Below are 16,407 nucleotides of genomic sequence, written 5' to 3' on the forward strand. Positions count from 1 at the left end.
GGTTTCCCTAATAAATGAGCATTACTAGTTTCTGAGAGCCAACAAAGCCATGCAGGTGCATAATGAAAGTGTGAGGGAGAATTGTTAAGTCTCAGCTCTGAATCTTTGAAACACTGACCTTGGAGCTGTTAACAGAGCAGCACATGTAAATGATGGAAGCAGTAGGCAGAGGGATGTTTTCCAACAGATTTGACCCAGCTTTGAGTCAGCAGGTAGAAGGATGGGAGAAAGAAGGAAGCGTGCTTGACATTGAAGATAGTATTTGCACTTCATGCATTTAGAACCATCACATTTTTGTTTAATTTCCCCACCCTCAGTTTGATGTTTTTAGCATTTGGTATCAGGTTTTTTTCTTTAATTGTTAGAAAACATTTTCTCCAGGACAAGTGTCTCTTGAGGCTTCCATTCCTAGGAGGTCAGAACTAGATGGATTGAGAGGTTTTCTCTAGTTCCCATCCTACGTTGCCACACCCATTTTACAGAAGAAATAACTGAGGTCCTGTTATCAGTTAGCTTTTGCTAACTGATATCAGTTAGCTTTCACCATGTAAAAAACCACTCTGAATTCATTAGCTTAAAACCACAAATGTTTATCATTTCTCACGATTCCATGGGTCAGCTGGGTGGCTTTCCTAGTCTGGACCGGCTCAGCTGGGTCCAGATGGTCTAGGATGGTCTCCATTTGACCAGTCTCCAATGACCAGTCGGTCATTGGCAGGCTGTTCAGTCTGGGGTAGATCGTCTCTTTTCCACATGTCTGTCCTCATCCCACAGGCTAGCCCAGGCCTTGAGATTGCAAAGAGCAATAAAAAAAAAAAAAGGGAAGTTCCAAGACACACTTATCTCTGCTTATCCAACAGCCAAAGTAAGTCACATGACCAGATGCAAAGGCAGTGTAGGAGACAACTACCCAATGCATAGATATTTACAGAAAGAGAATCTGTGGACGGTTTACCAATCTAAGTGCAAAGGTACAGGAACTTGCCTAAGCTTATAAAACTAGGTAGGGGCAATGCTGAGACGTAGACCGGGCCTCATACCTCCTCCCTTGGACCCTTCCTCAACACCATGAGCCCTTCTCTAGGATTCCAAGGTTAAGGTCCAGTTCCCTTTAAAACCTAGTTTAGAGGTACTTGGAGCAGAAAGATTTGTGGTAGGTTTCAGTGATGGGTCTTAACTTTGTGTGTTGAGAGAAATCCATCTTCTTAATTAAAACAATAAGCTGGGCAAGGGTCCCCAAGGCCACCATCCCCCCACCCCCCAGGCCAGTCTGAACTCTGCCAGTCTTTGCCCTTCGACTTGCCTTCCAGGTTCTGCCTCGCGACAGTGGACGCCAGCCTTGACTTGGCCTTGGGTGCCCCCCAGGCCATGTGGGGAGGCACAGAATCACTGCAGGGGGCATTCACCTCCAGGGTTTCCTTGTCCGGTTCAACACTCTCCCTCTGGACAAGGGAGGACTTAGATAGTTGGGCCATTTAGGCTAATAATTTGGTACCTCTTCAAATTGGGCCCCAGAAAAGAATCTGGATAGCTACCGCTCTGTTTTCCTTCCCAGATATGGAGAAAGCACAATTTGAAAAATCCACAGTAATCCACACTCATTAAATATTTGCTCAAAGTTTGACTTAGAGGGGAGGCTGAGCTCCACGTGGCTGAAGCCCCCTGGTGGCCACCCTTGACCTGTTCTTCATAGCCCTGAGCAAGCTAGTGCTGCCCTCAAATTCAAATACCCCTCTCAGCAGACAAAATCTTCCCTCAGCTTACTTGGGAGCAGGTTTGTCTCACACCCCAAGAGAATTTATACAAGCGTCCCTTCTAGGCAGTTCCACCATTTACCCGGAGAAGGAGTCTGGAAAATACAATTTCTCCATCCCCCTCCGTTGGCAGAGATGGTTTAGATGATGGCTGAAGGTTTCTTTAGCCAAATTGGCTTTCCAGCCTTGAACTCTACTTCTCACATGTTTTCTTAGACTTAAAAGAATAATTTGCGTCTCATTTCTGTTCATTCTTTAGCCTAACAGGACATAAAGGAAATGGGGCCTGGGTGGTTCTCACTCTGTTTTCTTTGCCAGCAGTGGAGAAAGTACAACTTGAAAAATCACCAATAATCCGCACATTTTCAAGATCAAAGCTGTTTACAGAAGTATCGGAGACGAGCTTGTGGGGCGTTGACTTCCATTTTGTCAGCCGGCCCCAAGAGACTTCCATCAAGAAGGAAACACAGGGGTGGAAGACCCACACCAGTGGCCCCTTCCCCTGTGAAGCCAGCTCCCTGCCCAAGTGCAAGGAGTCGGCCATTCTTCATTCCTTCCAAAGCATCGCCTGGGATCATAAGCAAGGTCACTCCCAAGCCCTAGAGTAAACAGCCTTCTGATACATTCTGCCCCCATAACAGAAGATTCCTCAGCTATTAGTCAGACTTTCAAAAGAGGGCTCCATTCCCAACAAGAAGAAACACTCCTGCATTCTTGAAACACGATGTGCCTATGTCACTAGCTGCCAGGATTGTCTTCAGGATCCAACAGCAAAGATTGAAGCACAGTCCTAGCCACTTCCCTCTGCCAGGAATTTGTATTTTCCTGCAAAGGGGCATTGCATGTTCATGCTTGCCATAAAATAGAGCCACGGATATTTGCTGTGTTCCTGCTGCCTGAAGGGGTGTGATGACCATCACACACCGGTAGAGAGAAAAGAAGGTGGCTGACCTCACCATTGGTATGTTCAACAGTGCGAGGACCTCCCCGTGGGTCCTGGTTCCTCCTCTCCAACGCTGCACTGAACAAGCCTCCACCACCCCTCCTTCCGCTCCTGTGATCACCATCTCTCTGCCATCTTCCCAAGCCCTAAGAACGAGCGCACCCCCTGAGAAAGCAGGTTTTCCCGTCTGAAATTCACATTGTTCATGCTCCTGGTTTTCTCTTCCTGGGAGCGCTTGCTCCCTAGTCATGTGTAAAGATAATCAGAGTGCCCTTTTATCCTTTTTTTCTCCCCAAACAGGGAAATTTTTGCTCTTCCCTTTGAAATACCACCCATGGCATTCTTGAACCTATTTTTAGACGTGTGGAAATATTCCAGACAAAAATCGATGCCCAACACAGATAAAGCCCCGAGTGTGTTTATCGTGGGGAGAAGAATATGGAGTGTTTTAATGTGGAAGGAGTGTGGCCATATGCCTGGGTGCAGCATGGCTGCCTTTAATCTGGAAAAAGGAAACAAGCATTGTCGATAATAATATGCAGATGTCCAGCCCCAAATGAGGACATATTGCTAATTAGCTATATTGTTAATATATTTTAAGGAGAGAGGCTGCAGTGACGTTAATTATAATCTTTGTTGTTTGTTGTTCAAAGTCTATGAGACCAAAAGCATTGCTAATAATATCTTCTTTAATATCTTCAATATAAGATTCTTGGATTTTTCTTTTCTTTAGAATCCCACATAAAAGCCACGTTAGGGGTAATGAGGCCTGTAGCCTGAGCCTAATTAAAACAAAATCTAACTAGGCCCGTGGCCATCATTACCATCAACTAGTACTTATTGGGTGCCCCCCGAGCTTGTGGAATTGGAGGGTGTGGAGTTTGAGATTGTAGATACGGCCTGTTCTTTGCCCTCCAGAAATTTGCCATCCCATCTGCCTCCAAGAAGTCTGCCTGGTTGTGTTAATCTGGGAATAGTTACCACAGCCTTAAAAAAAAAAAAAAAAAAGCACTAAAACTGTCCAAGCCAGCCACAACTTGGTACTAGCTTGTGCCTCTTCTGGAGGTTCTAGAAGTGGTCACATCAGCCCAGTTTTTCATACTCCAGCCTTTGGTTGATGTTCGTGGAACAGGGCAGGTGGCTGGCTGCAGACTTGGGACAATGATGCTTAGCACGCTTCTTCCAAAGGTGGACCCATCGCCCGTTTTCACACCTTGATTGTCCCCCTCGAGCTGATGGCCCTAATTTCCCCTGTGACTTGGTTCTCCAAAGAACCCCTCCCTCTCTCGCTCCTATGTCAAATGACCAGCTGGCAACTCTGTCCACTGTGACCATGCTGACCTTGATGTGGCCATGGTGATCCACCTTGGTCACAAGGACAGCCAAAATGAGCGAGTCCACGCCGCAGGGGCTAAGGGCATTTGCTGGGCATCCTTGGTCTTGGGCCAGGGATGTCCTGGGGAGAAAGGACATGAATGACAAAGTGCCTGGGCTTGTTATCTTAGAAACTGTACCCGGTCTGCAGATGAGAGGTTTTCTCTTCTCAGCTCCTCTTCACAGAGCTTTCCCAGGGGCATCCACGGCCAGCCGAAGAGAGCCAGGGAGGCGATCCCCACACATAAGCTTAGGAAGCCTCCAGATGACCCAGAGAATGCCACTGGGGAAGTGGGGACCTAATGGAAAAGTCACAGTACACTAGGATAGAAAGCTTTCAGACCGAAGGCTGGTGGGTCCAGACGTCTGGGTTTGGGCCTAGCATTTGTATTATTTACTCAGTGATCGCTTACTAAGACAGCAGACTGGCACTGTGCCTAACACCCACTCCATTCCAGCTCTGATAGCCTTTGGGCCTCTGCGCCAGGCCCTGGGAGGTCTCAGGGGTCTGCACCCACCGTATCCTTTGCCAGGATCGCAGTGCTCACTGGCCCATCTCCCCCTCTGCTCCGTGCTCTTCACCTGCTTCACGGGCTTCATTTTACCTGTGTTTTTCAATCTCAGTTCAAACTTTATTTCCGTAGACAAAACTCTACTTCTCTTTAATACAAATGTTCAAAGTAAGGAGTTTTATCATCCCTACCTCGAATGGGGGTGATGATTTTTCTGGCTTCCTCTCTTTTATGAGTATCATCATAGGCTCATGGAATGTCATAGATGCAATGTATGGCAGTCAACGACAACCTTTTTGTTTTAACGCCCAAATTGTCTAATCCTGGTGCAGGGTGGGCCCTTCAATCTAGCTCCTGTGTTCTTTCAAGAGGACACCATTAATCACTGAAGTCTCCCTTGCTTTCTGACACAGCAAAATATCCCCAACTCACCTTGACTTCCCTGCCCAAGCTCTGGGATCAGCCATTTGTCCAAGGAGCTCTGGATTCTTTGAGGGCAAAGTCCTTGAACTTTAATGATAGTATTTTTGGATAAATTAAAGGAAATATTACAGTACCCAGTGAGTAATAGATTTGAGAAATGTAAGGTATAGATGCTGAAATAATAGAAGATTCTATACGTATACAGAGAAGGAGGTAGAGGGCAGATTTGGAAAAGGATGTTATGAAAATTAACAGCAGAGCTGAGCACCCATAACCTGGCTGCCATTGTGAAGGTCACGGTGATGATTCACTATATGCCCTGTTGGCACTTCCTTCAGCTGGGGATGGTACCCAATCTTGAGTCACTTTGCTGAAAAGGGCTTTTCCCTTTTTATTGGCGGTCACGGCTCTCAAATTAGAATCATACAGGGAACATTGCTACTAGGGCTGCAGTATTGTCAATACTACTGTTTGTATCAAGGGTACAAGAAGTTCAGAGGTCATCATTCCAGGACTAGTATGAAGGCTCTACCATGCTATCGGGGACCCCGGCTCCTCTATCTTTCCATTCAGCCACCTTTAGCGTATATCTTCAACCTCCTGCCAGTGGCATCATTTCACTTCCAACACTACTATCCACACTTCAGCCAGGAGAAAATGGAAGACGGAAAAGAGGCAAAAGGCAAACTGACTCTGCCTTCTGTCCAATAGTACCATTAGGCACCTTCCACTTACATCTCATTGGGTAGAACCGTGTCACATGGTCATCCCTAGCTACAGTGGATGCTAGGACATGTAGTTTTAGCCAGGCACATTGCCAGCTGAAATAAATACTGAGTTAAAAAAAAAAAGCGGGGAATGGATATTGGGGAGGAAACTGCAATATCTGCCACAATAATACTGCCATCTAAGGCAAAACACCAGGCTGCATGAGCATGGAGCCTATTTTATAATTTTATTATTATTGTTAACATTTTACAATATTATTACTTTATTCCTATTTTAAATAAGAATAAGTTGTAAAATAATGGAGGGACAGGAGCTATGCCCAAAGATGGGGAGCGTTAAGCAGCAGCTGGATAATTTGGCCACCATAGGTCACCTTCCTTGGCAGTGGAACACTGCATGCGTATAAACCACTAACTAGTTTTAGTTCTTCTATCTCTCTTTATTAGTAGTCACAGCTCGCAGATTAGAGAGAACGTTGCTCCTGGAGCTACAGCGTTGTCACAGATTGAAAGTCAACTCAAAGACACATTGTGGGTAAAGAAATATTTTCCCAAACTGAGCAGATGCCCTCACGTCACTTGAATTTAAACAAAATGAATCCTGCAGCCCCTTGGAAAGAATGGTGATATTTCTTTCCTTCAATCCCTGGACTGTCCAAAGCTCACGTCTTCAGAGAAGAATGTCTGCTTTTCTGAATAACATACAAACTGTTTAGATCTTCATTTTGAGATCCACCCTTCCTGAGAATCTTTACTCTGCTAGAATAATTAAGTGGAACTCTTGGTGAGTGAGCTTGGTGCATCAACCATGACCTCCAGTGGGGCCTCTACAAGGAAGCTGTACAGTGGGTCTTTGAGAAAGAATGAAGAAGTGTTTTCCTGCCTTGTTAGCAGACCCTGTCTACTGTCTCCCGCCCCAGATTTAAATTCTTGATTACCAAAATAATGGTTACTCCCTGAATCTTGTCATTGATTGAATAAAGTGGAGCTTCATTTTATATGATTCACTGTATATGATTCACCCTCCCCCTACCGTAGAGCTTCCAGTTTCTGAACAGTTTGGGGGCATGCCATGGTATGGAGGGAGCCAAGATTTCCAGATAAATATGTTTTTGTAAAAATGCAAGAATAATTCAGATATTCAGAGATCGTGATTAGCATTTTTTATTATTCCCATTCTCATCTTCCAAATGTTGTTTGAGGGGCGGGAGGATGAGGATCGGGCAAAGATGGAGAAATGCCACAACTGTGTGCATAATTCAAGCCAAAATGTACTTTTGCCCCCATCTTTGCGGCAGAGGCACTTGAGGCCTGAATCATCCAGCCCAGTTACCCTAACTCTACATTTCTCTTTTCAAGTGTAGTCACAACCCACCCTGAGTTCTCTTGACCATCCTTCTGGGACAGCATGGGATTCTCCTTATTGTCTGCTATGTTTTACATGGAGAATTATTGAGCCACAGAGAGTTTAAGGGGTTTTCTTGGTCCCTGTCTAAGCCAGGATCACTCTGGGTTGGTGTATCTCCTCTCAGGAAAAATTCCAGAGTCAGACCCAGAAACCCATCATATTCAGTCCTTGTTTTTTCAGCCATCTAAGTGAAATGCCAAATAAGCAGCACAGATACCTTTCCTATCTCTTCTTCTAAAATACGAGGTTTTCTGGAATTCCCTGGCGGTCCAGAGGTTGGGACTCTTCACTTCCACTGCAGGGGGTATGGGTTCAATCCCTGGTTGGGGAACTAAGATCCCACATGCCATTCAGTGTGGCCAAAAAAATAAAGTACCAAATATAAAATAAAATATAAGTTTTCATAGTAGAAAGAGTGCCTCATCACAGGGAAAAGTAAAAAGAGCTCCATTTTGAACACAGTTAAACAGTATGTCCCAGTTGCTACAATGAAGTGAGGGCTGGATTTGCAGGGGATCCCTCAAGCCATGGACAAGCAAATCCTGGGTCCCTTCTGAGACTCAGATTCCCAAAACCTGTGCAAGAAATTCTCCATGAGAAGTCAAATGTCCTTTACTAACACCGTTGGGGATCCAGGGAGAAAAACAAGGGAACAGTTGCATTCAGTTATCTTCCCCTGGGCTATGATAGAGAGGTCTTATGTTGAGGAAAGAATTAGCATGTCTCTGTCTCTGTCTCTGTCTCTGTCTCTCTCTCTCTCCATGTGCTGGATAATATAATCTCAGCATAATACATTTAGCCTCTGTTGCATTGAGCAATGCCTGGGGATGGCAGGGCAACTCCCCCTAGGAGGATGTGCCAGGAGATGAAAACATGGCAGAAAGGTGACAGGAGAGGTGAACAAAGACACTGCCCCTGGCCACATCTCCTGAGCAAAGACGAAGGGCAAGCAAAGACATGATGAAGAGCAGCCCGCTTCCCCTGCCGTAACTGCACACGTTAAGGAAGAGACAGCAGACATGCTTCTTTCTAGCTCAGCCTCTTCTTGGCCTCTGGGAACATTCACAAACATGGTCTCTGCACAAGTGAGTTTATTCCTCACAGCCCCCTGTCTGTTTAAAGAGAGAAAAATCCATCCCCTCCGGTCAGCTCTCTAATAAGATCATTACCCACTGCATGTGTTTCATCCTCAGGCCATTCTTGACCTTGGGTACTCAGAGTCGGGAGTGTTTTGATACCAGGTGTAACCCCTTGACTGGGTCAAAGACACTGCTGTGAGAGGGGGCAGGGAGTGTGTGTGGAGGCAATGTGCTGGAATATTCACTCCAAAACCCCCAAACATGCCCAAGAATAGCAAGAACATTAACCACTGACCCAAACACTGGTGAAATTCTATCTCCACTTCTCCCTCCACCAGTAAACATGAAAATGCTATCCCTGAAGGGATGGAGGGAACATCCAACAAGAGGTCCAGGGAGAATGAGAGCAGAAGAAGGGCTGCTTTGAGAAAGAAGTCCAGCAACTACTACACTCTTCAGTCACTGGAGAAAATGTCCCCTCGTGACAACTAAACACAGACATTTTTTGCTAGTTTGGAAAAACAACAGACTTGGACTTTTCTTTCCGGGATAAAGACATTCAGTTTCAGAAGGCCTTTTTGTCACTTTTTCTTGGCCTGTCTCCACCTCTTCATCCCCATCTTGGGTCGTTCTCCCTTCCTTCACTCCATCCCAGCCCCACTGGCCTTCTCTGTGCTTCTCCAATGAGACAAGACATCCCTACCTCAGGACTGTCTTACTTGCAGTTCCCTCTGCTAGAATGTTCTTCCCCCAGATAATTACAGGTGTTCAGGTTTCACTTCAGATGTCACCTTCTCAGGAAGGTCTTCCCCAGCTACCCATCTCATGTTGCCCTGACCACTCTCTCTCATTTTCTTCTTAGCAATCACCATTTTCTGACCTGATCTTATTTATGTGTGTATTTATTGTTTATTCCCCCCAACTAGATGTACTCTCTAAGACAATAGGACCTGTGTCTGTCTTGTTCATGGCTTTCCTGTGCCTAGCATGTGGTTGACACTTGTTGATTGTGTGGATGAATGGATGGATAAATGGATGGATGGATGGATGGATGGATGGATGGATGGATGGATGGTTAGAAATAATCAATGATTTGGCTGAAGTATTTTACCCAGTTTGGTCAGATCTTCTGCTGACCCACACCAAAGAAACAAACACTGGATACTGGGGCTATAACTCAAGCCACAGTGGTTAATCAATTGAAGCTGTGATAAGGAAACCATAATTTGATTCCAGTTCTAAATGAGCACCTAGTCTCCTTCAAATTAGCACTTTTTGTTGATATGCTTTGATGTTTGATTAATATCCCATCACACATTAGCCCTCAGAAAATTCCCAAGTAACAGGCTAGGAAAATTTCCTGATGATTTAGCTTTTTGAAGATAGAAAAAAAAACTAAGCCATGGAAGGAAAACAAGTTGGGAATACCATCCTGGCTTAATTCCAGCCCCTGGAATTGTCCTTGTCCTGAATTTTTAAGGGTGGCATTTCTTTTTTTTTTTTTTTTTTTGCGGTACGCAGGCCTCTCACCGCTGCGGCCTCTCCCGTTGCGGAGCACAGGCTCCGGACGCGCAGGCTCAGCGGCCATGGCTCACGGGCCCAGCCGCTCCGCGGCACGTGGGATCCTCCCGGACCGGGGCACGAACCCGCGTCCCCTGCATCAGCAGGCGGACTCCCAACCACTGTGCCACCAGGGAAGCCCCAGGGTGGCATTTCTAAATCATGCTTCTCCTATTTATTTGTTCATTTGCTTGTTTGTTTGTTTTAGAATAACCTCAACATGGAAAGTGCCTCGACATCAGAAACCAGCTCTCCTCTCTCCAAAGAAACACCAGGGGAGCATTTGGACCACCAGGCTGCACACCAACCATTCCCCAGACAGCAATTCCAGCAAGAGGCTGGGCCCCCTTCATTGCAAAGAGATGGCCCCAGATCCTTTCTCCTTGATCTACCAAACTTTCCAGATCTTTCCAAAGCTGATATCAATGGGCAGAATCCAAATATCCAGGTAATGTTTAGCAACTGAAAGGTGAAAGAAAGTGAAACAGCTCATGTCTTTGTTTCCTGATCTGATTCCAAAGCAGCTGCTGCCTTACCTCACTTTTCTCCTTGACCCCTTAATGAATCCTGCTGACAAGCGTGTTATCTCTATAAGAGCAGTGTTGTATTTCATCTGTGTAACACCCTGGATTATGAGATGCATCATTATTTTATCAACCACTGAAAAAAGAAAACAGTGCTAATTAGAGTATGACACACCAATGATTATAAGATACATCCTGATTTCAGAGCTGTTGAAATGTAAAAACAGGGACTTCCCTGCAGGTGCAGTGGTTAAGACTTCGTCTTCCAATGCAGGAGGTGCGGGTTCAATCCCTGGTCGGGGAGCTAAGATCCCACATGGCTCACAGCCAAAAAAACAAAACATAAAACAGAAGCAGCACTGTAACAAATTCAATAAAGACTTTAAAAATGGTCCACATCAAAAAAAAAAGAAAGAAATGTGAAAACAAAACAAAATAATATGCCCTGAAATTGGTGAAATATGTTAGCTATAGGGAAAGGCCAATCAGACACATGAGTAGATGAGGCAGATCATAGTGTAATTTCTAAGCTCAGGAAGACACTGTCTCTCAAATGCCTCTCTAGCTTGCCTTAGACACCAGAAATTCCTTTAGGCACTGACAACACTTCAGTTGCTCCAAAGTGTAAATGACTGATAAAAAATTTTTGATAAGAGAAAAGGAGGTGATAACAGAAGTTTCTAGGAGAGAGAGGAACACATATCACTAAGATGAGATGGGGTGAAGCTGAAGGAAATGGTAGGTTAGGAAAGAGGTACCTGGAACTGAAAATAAGAACTCTCATCTGCACTAAAATAGCACAATTTACTTTACAAAGTAAAGGTGGATCCGATTTGGCTCTCCCAATACCCTTATGGAGCCCACGTCCTTCCTCCAATATTATCAATAACGCAACTGACTCTCAGGAAGTTCCCCTTTGGTTTGCCCAAGGCCACATGGCTAGTAAACAGTAGTTGGGGCTCAAATCCAGTCTCTCAGGCTCCCAAGAATACTCACCCTACCATTTCATGTTTCAAAAACAAACTCCTCATTTTGAATTTTGCTTGTGCCTCCCACTGTTTCTTCCCAGAGACGGTACCCATGGCGGCCAAGGGCAGCTCATCCCCCTGGGCAGCCTGGCCCTGTGTAGCCCAAGTCCTCAGGTGCCTGCTTCCATACTTTTAAGTTTATCCTCAACTCTTTTCATTGGAGAAAGGTCAGCTTGTCCTTATTCTTTCTCTGCATCAAATGCCAATTAGCTTCCATGGCAGAAAGTTCCTGAACCTGACCTTGGAACAACTGATCCATAATTAGGTTAGTGGTCTCTCCCGCAAGACTAACGCTGTCTGTGTCACCCTTTTAGATCAGATTTCCTTGGCCAGAGTTGTTTTGCTCCTAACACCAGTGTTGTTGTGACTACTGAATGTCCCTGAGAATACACCTCGATGCCGTGTTAGCTTCCGGGAAGTTAAGAAATGCAAGGTGTTCTCCCTCCAGGAAATGACGTAGGTGTAAAGATCCCAGCTTACCACCCAAGACAGGGCCGGAAGGATTGTGGAGACAGAGGCAGAAAAAGCGCTGTGTTCCATGGAGGGCAGACCTGAATAGATAGGATATTTGGGAAGATTAGGGCAGGGCAGCATTGAGAGTCCATAAGTGAAAAATGTTTCGGAGGTCACTCTTTGACAGCCCATGTGCTGAAATCACTGCCTGGACCAATTAATATTTCCAATAGGTCTTGTACTGTTCTAATTGATTAATGGGGAAAACAGGCCTTTCGATCCACTGCCCTCTCTCCGGGAACCGGTCACATGACTCTCTGATAAAGAACAAAGGATCCACTTGGGGGAGGTGCAGACTGGCAAAAAAAGGCACAGACATCTCCTTACTGTTGCTCAAAGAGCCTCCCCATCACACCTTCATTGACAGGAAGTGATTTTTCCTTGTTGATAGATTTTACAGTTCTAGGACTAAACCACCCTTATCCCAAGGATGCTTAGATCATGCCCACAACAATTTTAGGTTTGCTGTAGCTTGCATTTTTTTTTCAGAGATGGGAAATGTCGCTGTGGGGCTTAATGCTGAGGACTGAGCTATTAATATAATCGATTTAAGAGTTACTAATATAAACTTACAAGAAAAGACCTGGATGCAGGGGACTGAAAGGCTGCAGTCCCCTCATTAGAAATTTACTAAGCGCATGGAGCTCCACCTAGAACCGAATTTCTAACAAAATTTCTCAAGATCCCCTTTTTCTCTCCCAGATAAATCCATCCATCAGGAAGTCCTCAGACCCCACTTGGGCCTCTTTAAAACATTAACCTGACTGTCAGGGAAGAACAGTGGGGCAAAAGTGGTTGGGATCCTCAGATCTGGGGAACCCAAATGACTTTTCCATAAAAAGAAAAGGGCAGCCCTGAAGCGATGCATTTGTGCATGAGCTCAGTAAAGCCCCCGAGCTCGCAATCCATTTTTCATCAGAATAAGCTGTGTTTTCTAGCCAGACGTGAAGTGAAGAGTGCTTTGGAACAGTTCCGCTGGGCTTCCTGAGGGATGAGAGGGTGGTTGGAGTTTATGAGTGTGGAGAGAACTATAAAGTGAGACAAGGGAACAGAGGATAAGTGGAGGGTGAGTTATGAGATCACCACACTTGAGACTCCCCAACAAAGCCTCTTGGACTTTTATAAAACGCAGCTTCCCCTTGTGCCATCACAAAGGATGGCAGCGGAGATGGGACAAATGGAAAGCATTCGTCCTTGTCCCCTCTGAGCCCACAGCCACCTGTCTGTATAGACTTCTAACAGGTGCGAAGGAATCCCCACTTTGTCTTCACTCTGTCTCAGCACCGCCCCAGCACATACAAGAAGTTTGCCTCTAGGAGCTGCTTCAGAAAGGGATGCTTTGGAGCACAAGGCGGGAAGGGGACCAGGCTACTCCTATGAGGTCCCTATATGTTTCTTGAGTTACCCTTTGGACAGAAGAAATCACTATACCTCCCAAGAGTATAGGTTTCCCCGTAGACCCGAATATCAGGGTTTCTGGCAAAATGGACCCGAAATGAATGAGGCTCCAACCCAGATGCCATCAGAATCAAAGACAAGGCCAGCCCTGTCCTGTTGCCTGCCAGCCAGTTGGTTCATCCCATTTTTGCCTTGCACAAGCCCTGTGTCTTTTAACCTTCTGCAGGCAGTCGGGGTGGGGGTGGGGGGTAGGGCAGCCTATGTTTTATTGATCTGATGACGGAACACTGAACTGCATTCCTGTCCTTTCTCTTTCTGGAAGGTTATGAAAGGGGAGTGTTAGTGACTCAGAAAGATGCTCAAAGAAAGACTAACGCAGCTGCTACCCCTGGGAGCCCCAGCCCTAGGTCTGAGTGTGAGTGTGTGTGAGGGCACGTACATACACACAAACTCACACACACACACACACATGCAGCACTGGCCGCTGTAGCCTCATGCCCCACTGCACTTGAGTAAACTAGCTCCCCGGTGGTCCTTTAAAAGATGAGGTGCTTTCTAAAAGGGGGTGATGGTTTTCACGTTGTCAGCCCTTGCCCCTTCCTCAGAGCTCTGGTCTTTTGTTGAAATCCACTGGTTTGACACAGGGCCGATTCAGCCAAGCAGACAGTCCACCGGTCACCCCGGGCCATCCAAGCATTGTCTCTCCCTGGGGAGCAGACTGAAAACAGGTGAAGGCGTATCAGTGGGTCGGCTTCCGCTGCCGGGGCCCCTGGCCTGGTCTCCCCCCATCCCCTGGCAACCTGCCTCTCACCCCCACCTAGCCAGCCCTCACTGGAGCCGGGAGCTACCCAGGAATCTGATACCCCTCTCTCTGGACCTCCCCCCAGCCCCCCTGTGTCTGCAAGCATTTCCCACGCTCCAAGGCTGGGGTCTGCTGTGCACCCCTGCCAAACCGCCCACACCTTTCCAAAGTGACAATGCTGAGCTCTTGGGCCTCTTGACTTTTAGGAAGGGAAATCCTTTAAAAAGCCCAGCTTTTTTTTTTTTTTTAAACCCCTGAAGCCAGGTGGCCTCCATCCCAAGTGGACTGGGCTCTCCATTTTAAGATTGGCTTCAGGCTGTGGAATGAGTGAGGGGAAAAGAAAAAGAAAAAAAAAAAAAACGCACAAAAGAGAAAGAAATAGCCTCAAACTCCTGAACCCAATCTCCATATTAAATTTAAAACAAAACTAGAAGTTGGGGGTTTGGCAACGAATAAATAAATAAATAAATCACTCAGGAAAGACAGTAAATCTCCCAGGAGAAGTTCAACTTGAACTTTGGCATCCTTGGCTAAGTTTCTGGTCTGCAGCTGATGGTCAGATAGCAAAGACAAAAATCTCTAAAATAAACTCATTATTAGGCTCACTGCATCAATTCATGACCACAGTGGCTATTCACCACCAAATAGTTCTCTTTTCTGGGTCAATCTGAGATCTGTATTCATTTCAACCAATGTATTTATTTCTTTTCTTCCATTGAGGGAGACACAAAAATAGTCATCTAAAGGCCTTTTTTTTTCCCCCTCGCACAGACTTATTTACATGGCCGTAGACCTCTTGATACAATCAGATGAGTTGGCCAGGGCTGCAGGTGTTGTACGTGCTTCTACTTCTGATTTCCCCTCCTCCGTTTTTCCTAAAATCCTTTTGGAATGGCAGGCCTGGCCAAGTAAGAACCAAGAAATCTCTGTGCCCAAGAGATGGGCCCACACACTCCAGGGGACAAGCTGGTGTTGTTCAGATTCTTATGGGGGCCCTGCAGTCCCTATCATGAGCTAGAGTCCACCAACCTGCCCTTGGGCTCTGGTACCACTGTTTTGTTGACCAGGCTTGGCCTCTATGGCTGCATGCAGGTTACTCGACCTCTCTATGCCTCAATTTCCTTGCCTATACAATGGGAATGATAACACAACCTGTGAGTAGTACCTCTGCAGTACAATACTCTGTAGTAGTAGGGTTGTTGTGAGGATTAAATGAAATCATCCATGTGAAGCGCTCCGCACAGAGACAGGAATATGGGAAGATTCCCCAGACTGGGGGATGCTGGTTGGTGATGTCAGTGAGCATGAAGATGACAGAGGAAACGTATAAAATAATTAAGAATCAGGAGTTGTGAGTCCAGCTCTCCACCTTCCTTGCTGTTCACCTCAGGAACGTGGGTTCTCTAAGCCAGTTGCTATGCCTGAAATGTGGGTTTAACTTGTGTAGAACAAGCAATGATATTTGAACGAGCACGCTGCAAATCTCCAAGCATTAACCACACTTACTGGAGCTACCAGAGTTGTTTTTAGAGCATCAGTGGGTCTGCGAGGGAGGGATTATATATCTTCCTGGTCCTTTGTGTTCTTTCTTCGGCAATTGTCAAGGAAGAAGGGGTACATAATTGGGGGTCTAACCCTTTGCTGGAGACTGTCATCCTGTCCCCGGATGCTCTGTGCTTTTGAGGAATCCTTTCACCTCCCAGGCCTCATTTTCCTCTCTGGGAAATAAATACGAACCCAAATCTGCCTAGTCACCATAGTTCTCAAGGCTTAGAGGACCAACTTAGAAGCTTCTAGAAGATTCTCCTGAGTTCAGAAAGTCAAGGCTTCTGTATTCCCAGTGTCATTAGTTTATTATCCGTTAGACTAAGAATTGTGTTGGTTTCCCAGTGGAAAGTGCTTTTCAGAGCAAGAGTAAAGTGTTTGTTTCTAATAAATGTTTAAACTCTCAAGAGGAAGAAAGAAACAGGTAAAGTTACAAAGGATTTTATCATCCTCTCCTAATTTTGGATGGAATTCTCCAAATTGGCACCTATTCTAGACTCTCTTTCTCAGAGCTGACAAGATTCTGATAGAAGTTGGAGTCAGGTCTTTTGGAAAAGTTCTCTTTCTTTTACTATCTTGATTCATGGTACAGAAAAGTCCAGAAGAAACCAGTGTACTAAAGATGCTTCAATTCTGTGTATGAAGGATGCAAAAGGATGGTAAGATCTATCCGCTTGGAAATCTGCTGTGCTCACGACCACACCTTCAGCTCATCACACCTATTATTGTTCAAGACATTTTTAAGGACAGATGCTTTGATGCTAAAGACCATGTAAATATAATAAGAGCAACAGGAAACATAAAACTCATCTGCAC

At 45.6% G+C, this 16,407-nt stretch overlaps 1 protein-coding gene across 1 annotated transcript in view; it reads left to right on the forward strand.

Annotated features, from left to right (window-relative positions):
- The window catches only part of ISM1 (isthmin 1), a 77,487-nt gene that overhangs the window by 37,983 nt on the left and 23,097 nt on the right, over window positions 1–16,407 (forward strand). Inside the window, exon 2 of the mRNA XM_081257870.1 lies at window positions 9,990–10,229. Coding sequence (XP_081113996.1) covers window positions 9,990–10,229 — 240 coding nt within the window. The remainder of the gene's footprint in view (window positions 1–9,989; window positions 10,230–16,407) is intronic.

This window comes from Mesoplodon bidens, assembly GCF_964165515.1.
Source record: "Mesoplodon bidens genome assembly, chromosome: 15".
In the NCBI taxonomy this organism is placed as follows: domain Eukaryota; kingdom Metazoa; phylum Chordata; class Mammalia; order Artiodactyla; family Ziphiidae; genus Mesoplodon; species Mesoplodon bidens.